Below are 10,084 nucleotides of genomic sequence, written 5' to 3'. Positions count from 1 at the left end.
TCAGGCAGCGATGGAAAAGATCAAAGAGATCTTCCAGGAGGAAGTAGTGCTCAAGAGCGTCCTGCCTGACAAACAACTAATTTTGGAGTCTGATGCTTGTGATTTCGCGTGCTCCTCTTTAATGTACCAGCGTGATGATAATGACGATATTCGTGTTATCGGTTTCACATCACGTGTGTTTAATGCGGCGGAGAAAAATTACTCGGTAACAGAAAAGGAGTTCGCTGGACTCATTGATGGGGTTGTGAATTCAAGCAGTACCTTGTTGGGACAAAATTTAAGATTCGCAGCGACCACCTTGCTCTGAAATTCTTTCTATATTGCAGGCTTACAAACCAGCGCATTAGCCGGTGGGCTATGCTACTGTCGAATTTCAACTTCGAATTCGAGTTTGTCAAGTCCAACGAAAATTTGAGTGACTATCACTCAAGGTACCCTCCTCACAGAGAAGAAGACCTCAGTGTTGCAAGGAAGATTATCATCCAGGAGTCACTGATGACCATCCTCACAGAGATCCCGTGTGAGTTGAGGAAGATGATTGCCATACTGACAGAGATGCAGTCTTCTGATCCAGTCTATGGGAAAATCAAGAGAGAAGTTGAAGAGAAGACGAACTCACCACGAGTGAACGGTGCTTGCCACCCGTTCGAAGTGCTGAACGGACGTTTGTGTAAACGTGACCGGGAAGGAGTTCGAATTTGCATCCCAGAAGTGTTAGTAGCTCCCTTGCTCGATTATTATCATTCATATCGGGGGCACATGTCGGCTAGTAAGCTACTTCCACTTCTGACAGAATTCTTTGTATGGCCAAAAATGAGAGCAAGAGTGAGGAAATACTGTGCTTCCTGCAAATTGTGTCAGAAGAGCACCACACCCCAGTGTTATCGTCCGGGACCACTGAATTCCGTCATAGTAAAGAAGCCAAGCTACTTGGTATGTGTCGATTGGCTTGGGCCAATTACAAAAGGAATTGGGGGAGTCCACTACGTACTTGTATTCTACGATGCATTCTCCAAACTAGTGGGATTGTATGCATGTAGAAAGGCTAACACTACCACCGCAGTAAGAAAGCTTAAAGAATATCTAAAATTGAGTCCTAGTATGGAACTCGTCTTAACAGACAGAGGGTCACCTTAAATGACGGAAGTAGCTGTTAAGGCAACTGTACGTTTGCTACGTAAATTGTGTCATGACAACCACAGAATGTGGCCCAAATATTTGGAGAAAATAGAGAAGTGTTTAAATTCGGCGAAACACCTAACCACTGGCGTGTCAGCTTATGAATGCCATTTTGGCCAATCTAGCACGTATATTTGAAATCCTAGAAGTGGAACAACGCCATGACGTGCAGTATTATATTGATGTAGCAAGAAGAAACCATAAGAAAAATGCTGCTGCACGAAAACGTAACTTCGACAAGTCACACCGTACAATAGTGTACAATGTGGGTGATCTTGTACTATCTAGAGTATTTCCGAAGTCGGATCCTCTAGCAGGTGTTTCAAAGAAACTCCTTCTCTTATTTTCTGGTCCATGGAAGATCGTTGCATCATCTGGCAAGAATATGTACACACTAACAGACCCAGCAACGAATGAGGTCAAGATGACCAGAAACGCTTTCTTACTGAAGAAGTATGTATCCAGGGAAGAAACTACTGGTGGTACTGGTATAGGGGAGCCGGACAACGAAATCACACCACAAGCATCCAATACCTAACTGTGACCACTGTAGTGTATATAGTGTTAGTGCTATAGTGTTTTAGTGCCTAGTGTAATTTGGTGTATTGTGTATTATTGGAGAACATTGTATTCATGTGTAGTTTAAGTTAGGGCTACCTGAGTTCTCAATATTTAGTTATGCTGTTTATCGTTGTAGTAATTATGCTTTTTTCTTTTTCTTTCTTGTGTGTGTTAGGTAATATACTGAAACTTGTTTACAGTAAGATGAAATGTGCACCCTGTTGATCTACGTCCTGTATTAGTAAATACAGCACCTAGTATCAAAGGGGGGAATTGTGGAAGGCCGAGTGCCCTCACCTTCATCTGCATATCAAAATGCAGATGAGTGCACATTTCCCTATTAAAATGGTAATTTATGATAATTTGTGAATAAATTAATTGCTGATTAATTAACCTTCATTCGCATATCATGTAACTATTATGCATAATTATTGGGTAAACACAGAGCGTAATACGATATTATTAATATGCTTTTGATATATATTTTATTCATGTATGTAAGTTTATTCCTTCATAGTTTATGAAAGCATTAACTTGTTGCGTGCATCTCATAAATGGGAAATTGGATGTATATAATTACATGCATCAGTGGATTTAAATATTCAGCATATAAAGAATATAAAAGAAATAATATCATATTTAGTTACTTCATGTATAGAAGTCTTGAGCTTCATGATGCAGAGAGAGCTCGAACAGAGATTTTTTTCTTCTCTTGGCGACAGCGTTCTGAGCTGAGAGTCTGTGTGAGGTCGTTGACTACTACTGGAAGGAGAAAACCCTAGATAAACAAGGAAGACTGAAGGATTGTTTATAGGAAGTATACTGGTAACTTCCTCTGTATAGAGAATCTAGATGGAAACATTGCTTACAGATGCACTCCAGGCTTTGTTGAAAAAGTCATAAAATTTTTAGCGTCGCTACGATAGATTTCCAATTTCTATACGTGTCATTTTCACACATTTTAAAAGAATCTCACAAGTCTCAAGCTCGATGCGTCTCTCGAAGCATCAACCGTTATTGTCAGCGGACTGGCCTAGCTCTCTTTCTCCCAGAATGCAATGCGTATTTGAAATCTTGTATTTATTTTGACTATTTCTATGTGTAACTTATTAATATTACCGTATTACACTCACAAGTTCTTGGAAAGACCATTAAAATTCATGATTTTTTTGTCATCGTGTTTCCCTACGTACAAGACATTTAGATCTTGTGTTATTGTCAAAATTTACTTATAACAACAGATGCTTCCATCTCTCTCTTTCCTGGCATGATGGCTGCCGGATTTAGCAGACGCACTTAGGTAGGCCAATGGAAAAAAGGTTCCCTACGCGTACAATGAGTGATGGCATCTGTAAATATTGATATAATTACATTCTGTATATATTATGCTACCTTAATGTGTGTATAATCATGTGTTACTATTGTTTGTATAATTACTACAAGTGAAATAAGTTTTGTGTATAATATTCCTGTCATGGACTATTGTTTTGGACAGGAGGTTTCGAAGTTGCCGCTTGTCTCTATGAGGGCAGCACCTATCTGGAGTGGGTTGCTCTTCACAAGAGAACTTTGGCGGTCCCAAGTGTTGCTTACTTCACAGACCACCCACAGTTTAGCCTCCAGCTATCAAAACTTTGTGGTTATTCTGGGAAGAGCGAGTCCTTGAATTTCCTGGAATTCACGGAGGTTACAAGGTTTTGGTGGACATTGTGAGGGTTAGTTGATTCTAAAGTTCTGAGGTGTTGAGGTATCAGATCCCAGAGCGGTGCAGATGTCGTCTCCCAGGAGCTCTGATGAATTAAATACATGAATACACATGTATCGCGAAATCGGGTGTGATAGAAGTATCTTTTGAGAAATAGTTAGTGCTCACAAACCAACAATGTGAGATATTTTAGAAGTGGACAAGAAACTTTGCAATTTGTTTGGAATTCTAAATTACTTCGTGATTCACATCAAATTACTACCAGTACACTATCATACACCTGATTGTGGCTATTCTGGCCATGTTTAGTTAAAACTACCAGCATAATGCTGCTCTAGTAACATTCATATAGTGCATTGGCACTACAGCCAATTACACGACATGAGTTAATAGTTTTACGGGTCTCATTGGAGATCATTTTGCCTGTCACAGTAACATGACAGAGCACTCCTGAACTTTTCAAAGGAGAACAACAAACTTGTCTTAAATCTGTGTTGGCTAACTTTTGTGGGAGTTTGACCATATTTGGCGTCATTATTTAATTACGTCATCGAACTCCAGAAACTGTTCAACATCAGAAACATTAGAACGTCAGAATACCTTCATATAACATTTCAAGATCCCTCCTACATTGCAGAGACTATCGAGACAGTGGACCTTGTGTGCGGTTAAGCAAACCAATATGGAACTGTGGAACTAGATTCAGCATTGATTTAAAAAATATATATATATGTTTCAAGTTTCCGTACTCCTCACCTCGTTATAGAGACTGTGAGAGACAATAAACTTTCAAACATGAGGAGCATTTTTCTGTGGGCATACTGCTTACAATTTTAGAGGTCATACAGATCTCAATTGTATAAAATTTAATCTGTGTTCTAAGTGTGATATATATATATATATATATATATATATATATATATATATATATATATATATATATAAATCTATCAGTGTGGTTAAATGGTGCACCATCGAAAAGTAAGTGTGTTCGTAAAATTTTCTAACAGTGTGTATCAATGAAATCAGTGTGTGTGTTTCATCACCAATTTCTGCTCGTCAAGCTGAAAATAAATTGTTATCATCTACCAGTAGCGAGAGGGTTTCTGTTTTCCTGTGTGGTGAGTACCCTATTGCAAATCCAAATGTTTTCTTCCAGGATTGAGAGTTAAGGAAACGTTACTCCTTTTCTCTAGTATTTCTGACCACCTTCCTGAATGGGGCCCAGGAAGGCTTACGCCCAGAGAACCAAAGAGACACAGCTATGAGTGTAAAGGGTACATAACAGGCTACTACCTGTTTGTTTGAAATTATTTTTTTTAAATTTAATCTTGTTGAATTCGGCATACTCTTTACAAGTAGCTGCTGAGACCATAGCTGTCGTCAGAAAATCCCTGAGGTATTTTGAAAGTAAACCCTGAGATGATTTAGTTTTTGTTTGTTTTTCTCATGCTCTAAAGATATCAAGTGTGGCAGTGGCGGCTCCAGCAGAAGATCACCTTTGACACTCCAAGTGGAAATTTGCATAATTAGGAGCTTTATTCACTAATCTTCATTAATAATTAAATTCAGTTAATCATCCCACGTCACTCCACCACCTTTAAATTAGTATTTTGTGTTGGTGCTGTTGCCTAGCGTGCATAGTAAATATGTACTGCTCCTTGCACCTCACAGTGGGAAATGTAGTTATTTCAAAATATTGACTGGTTAAAATTTAGTTCTTTTTTTCTCTCTCTCTTTTAAGTACTTAAACCTCAAGCGAGGTCTGCTAACAGTTATCACTTTTCTTTACTTTCGCTGGTCTTTTCTATACATGCTAACGCTACTAACAGTAAACCAGTATCACCTAAGACCGTTAACAGTGTCTAAACCCAACCAGTCCCTACCCCCTGGAAGTGGCATCTTTGAGAGAAACTAGAATCTGCTTTATTGTCCGTCATCACAAGTTCCGTTTGTGCACTTCAGAAATAGAAGTGAATGTCTCGAGGGAGCTTTTGGTAAAAATATGTGTATTTTAATTTCTTTCGGGCAGGATATTCAAGGAGAAGAAAGTGTCCTTCAAAAAGATTGACATATATCTGTTCGCCCCAAAAATAAAATATCGTTATATCGGTTGTTGTAGAGTGTCGCTTTGTTATTGTTTCTCTTGTAGTACAATATCTCTAATTTTATTCTTGGAAAAATGAAAAAAAGATATTTACAAGTATTTCTTAAACTGTTATGGTTATATCCGAAAGCGAAAGATATCATTTTCAGAGGCGGCCGAGTACCACGTAAACTTATTTATATATCCCGGTCAAATCTTTTTTTTTTTTTTTTGTAACTAGGTAGCTAAACAGGAAGCGGCAATGACGTTTTCTTCATCAGCGTATTCTTAACATATTCAAGTTCACGTATTCTTAACATATTCTTAACATATTTACCATGAACATTTTTGCATAGGCTAAATGTGGCTAAATTTCGTTAATACAGCGCTCAATTTCCTCCTTCAAAACGTGGGTGGTCATGGACTTGTTGGCATAAATCTCGGAATTCAAAACGCCCCAAAGAAAAAAGTCCAACGGCGTAAAATCGCATAATTTGAGAAGCCAATTCTGATCATTAAAACGGGAAATTACACGACCAGAAAATGTCCAATTCTTGACAACGGTGCAGAATTAATGTTCGTGTACTTTCAGGAACTACTTCGATGTTTTGTGTTGAACGACCTGTTGAAGTACGGGCAGAGTGTTTAAGATCACAAATTAATCAAATCTCCCTGAATTTTTACAAGTACACTCTTCACAGTTAATGACTATTCCAACCATTTTTGGTACGAAAATTGCGAACTGTAGCTGCCAAACAATTATTTTTAAAATATTGCTCAACCACGAAAATGCAATGTTTTTGCCTGTAGAGTTCCATTTTTAATAACCCTGAACTGTCAGCTGTCACTCTGTCGCTTTGCTTGTGGCAACACCTTACCGCACAAATGGCGCAAAATTCAAAATCTTGCTTGAATTTTGGGACACCTATTATCTGCAATGTACATTCATGTTCAAAATGATTGTCGCATATCTATAACAGTCTTCTTGTAAGAATATAATTTGTTAATGATTTTGCAGGATACTTTTAATACTGATACTATGTGTATAATCGGGAAATGTATATTTGTGGTAAATTTCATAGGAAAAGAATTATAAATACAAAAATTAGAATGAGTAAAACAAAATGTTGCTAATGGACAAGAAAGTTTTATTTTCGTTTTATTGTTCTTATTTACTGCTTTTTTGACATGAAATTTGCCACATACGTGTCTTTGCCGATTATACTAACATTATAAGAAATACCGGACGAATTCGTTGTCAAATTATATTCCTACAACTACATATTTATAGACATGCGACAATAATTTTGGACATGAGTGTTTTTTTTAAATATTTTCTATTAGTGCCTTTATTTATGTAGAGAAAAAGCATCATAAAATGTGTCCATCCTTGATTGTGTCAGGATGATGGGTGACTTGATTGTTTTATATTTCAATTACTACTAATTTGCTAGTAGGAAATTACTTAGCTAAGTGTTATGGCCTAAGATAATTTATCATACGAGCGCAACAGTACACTACTCACTGTCAATGATGAGCGCTTCTGATGCGAGTACCATATTTTTGTGAAGGAAAAAAGGGAATAAAAATTTGAAATTACGAGGGTCGGCTGATAATTTCTCGGCCCGAACCCCTTCCGAATGTACTACCCTGATGTAATTGATGTCATGTGAAATGTTGATCTTTTATATGTTTAAGTACCAAATTTCACGATTCTACCATGAACGGTTTTTATTTTACAGGTAATTGGATGAACCATGGCGGAGCCAGATGTCAAATTCACCGAAGAGGAATTGCGAGGTGTAATGAAGTTCTTCTTCCTGCAACAGAAGCCGCCCAAGGAAATCCATGGTTGCATGTTAGACACATTGGGTGGACAGTGCCCTTCATACTCCACTGTGAAGAAATGGTGTGCGAACTTCAAGCGTGGTGAATTTTCAACAGAAGATGGTGACAGTTGTGGCCGACCAGTGTCAGTGTCAACTCCGACAAAAGTGGACCAGATTTTGAGCAACAGACGGATTTCGCTTCAGGAGATAGCTGCCAAAGTGCACATATCCAAAGAACGTGTTGGACAATAATCCATGATCTGTTGGACATGCGCAAGCTTTCTGCGAAATGGATTCCGAAACGTTTGAACGCGGATCAGAAACGCAAACCTGTGAGATTATCGCAGGTGATTTTACTAATTTTGCGAACTCCAAGGACGATTTTTTGAATGGGTTTGTTACCCAGGATGAAACATGGTTACATTACTTTGATCCGGAAACCAAACAGCAGTCATGCGAATGACGCCACTCAGGATCTCCAAGGCCCAAAAAATTCAAAGCACAAAAGTCCGCAGGGAAGGTGCTTGCTTCAATATTCTGGGATAAGGATAGTGTTTTGCTCTCAGACTACTTTCCAAAGAGCCAAACCATAACTGCAGAGTATTACTGCAGTCCGCTGGCTAAGGTAAAGGACGCTATTAAAGAAAAGCGCCGGGGAATGTTGACACGAGGTGTCTTGTTCTTGCAAGACAATGCTCCCTCCCACAAGGCTGGCAGAACAATGGATTTTCTGAGGGACCTAGGGTTTCAGTGCATTGACCACCCACCTTACTCGCCATATCTTGCCCCTTCTGATTATTATATGTTTCCAAAACTCAAAACAGCTCTGAGAGGACAGAAATTTCACAGTGATGAAGAGGTGATAACAGCTGCGGAACAGTTTTTTGCAGACCTTGAGAAATCTTTTTCTTTTTGAGGGGTTGGAGAAAAAGTTGCAACATCGAAGTGCCAAGTGTGTGACCTTCGATGGGACTATGTTGAATAGCCTCACACTTTCATACCTGCAGCTCAAGTAGTTCTGGGTCGGGCTGAGAAATCATCAGCCCACTCTCGTACTTCTTATGATTACAGACGTGTTCAAATTATTAGACTCAAGCTCGAAACATGCAAAATTGATGTAAGAGTCCTAATTTCAGAGTTCTAGAACATTTAATTTAATGGTTAAACCACCAATATAGGATCCTTCATTTCTTTACTGTACAGTTGAAGTGGTGACATCAGCGTTGAACAGCAGATGGTATTAGTGAAAGCGGGGTGGATTCTGAAAGTGGTGTTTCAGTTGTAGATAGCTATTGTGGATCTTATCAACAAATTACAGACTGAAGTGTTGTGATTGCTGTCGTAAGAAGTTAACAACATTCAAAGCGTTCAACAGTTCGAATGGGCCACTTTAAAATGATCGTGGCATGTTTCGTGTAACGATCTTTTATTCTGTGTAGTTCTGTAATTGCAGCATAATGGGACAAGGAAAAGACTTTTCTCCGCGTAAAATGGAAGTTAACAAAATACTTCTGGTGGAAATAAGATATACACGGCAATGCATTGCTAGTAGAGTTGGGATAGAACAGAAATCTGTGAGTAGAATCTCTGTTGAAATGAACAAGAGCCGAAATAGGGTTGGGAAGTGTGGGGCGGAAACCAAAGCTATCGCTAAAAGGTATCAAAAAACTAAAAAGATTAGCTCTGGGAAACAGAAGTGCAACTTCTAATACTTAAGCATAAAAATGGCTGAGTATGGCGCAGACATTTCGCCTGAAAGTGTTCGAAGGATTCTTTGTGCCGAGGGAATCAAAGCACACTGTCAAGAAAGGAAACAAAAATTAGAGTCTACTCCAATCATGGCAAAGAAGCGCCTCGAATGGGTACGGGGCCTAGAATATTGGACTGCAGACGATTGGAGAATAGTGTGTTTCAGTGACGAATATTGTATCTTTGTGTCTGATGAGTGTTCATAATATGTGTGACCTTAACTTGGTAGGAATTCAAGTTGGAATGTCTTTAATAAACCGTGACGCATCCTACTTCAGTCATGGTCTGGGGTGTGATCTCTGTCTTCGGGCCTGGAAGACTGTATATAGTATAGAGAGGACAATGAAACACGACTAATACCAACAAGTTCTTCAAGAGGAACTGCTTTCCCAGGCTGCACTCTGGTTTGATGACGTACAATTCATCTTTATGCATGATGAAGCCCCATGCCACCGGGTCAAAGCTGTGACAAAATTCTTCGAGGACAACGAAATTAGTGTTCTTCCGTGGCCAGGCACTAATCCTGATATGAACCTGATTGAAAACTTCTGGAGCTTGTGAACGAAAAGCTAGAGAAGAGGCACATTACAACCAAACTTCAATTGATCAAGAAGATTAACAATTTGTGGTATCACGATGCTCAATTGAAGGCAAAATGTGCTAAACTCGTACATAGGATGCCACAAAGGATGAAAGTCTTCATAAAGAATAAGGGATTTCATAAGAAATATTAGTATTTGTGTGAGAGATAATTTTCTTGTAAGTATTCCATCTCATTTTTTGTTTCCAATTTGGATATAGACACTTTTATATTTGAAAGTTACGTACGCATTTGTTTTATTGATATTGAAAAGGATATGCCACACCCACTAGAAATTAGGACAGAATTACAAAGTAGTAATTTCGTCTAAGTTCGAACGTATTTTCTCACGTAATATTGTAAGAACAGTAAAATATTCCGAAACTGAATGTTGA

The 10,084-nt window shown here is 38.5% G+C and overlaps 1 protein-coding gene across 1 annotated transcript; it reads left to right on the top strand.

Annotated features, from left to right (window-relative positions):
• The first annotated feature begins 357 nt into the window (after positions 1-357).
• LOC145665367 (uncharacterized) lies at positions 358-1,137 on the top strand. The gene has a single exon (XM_081732666.1). It carries the CDS (start codon positions 358-360, stop codon positions 1,135-1,137), a length of 780 nt encoding a protein of 259 aa, XP_081588792.1.
• Positions 1,138-10,084: the final 8,947 nt, after the last annotated feature.

Source organism: Thermobia domestica, chromosome 11 (genome assembly GCF_964235325.1).
Source record: "Thermobia domestica chromosome 11, izTheDome1.hap1.1, whole genome shotgun sequence".
In the NCBI taxonomy this organism is placed as follows: Eukaryota; Metazoa; Arthropoda; class Insecta; order Zygentoma; family Lepismatidae; genus Thermobia; species Thermobia domestica.
The sequence above is the reverse complement of the archived record's forward strand: the minus strand, read 5'-3'. Positions and strand labels throughout refer to the sequence as shown.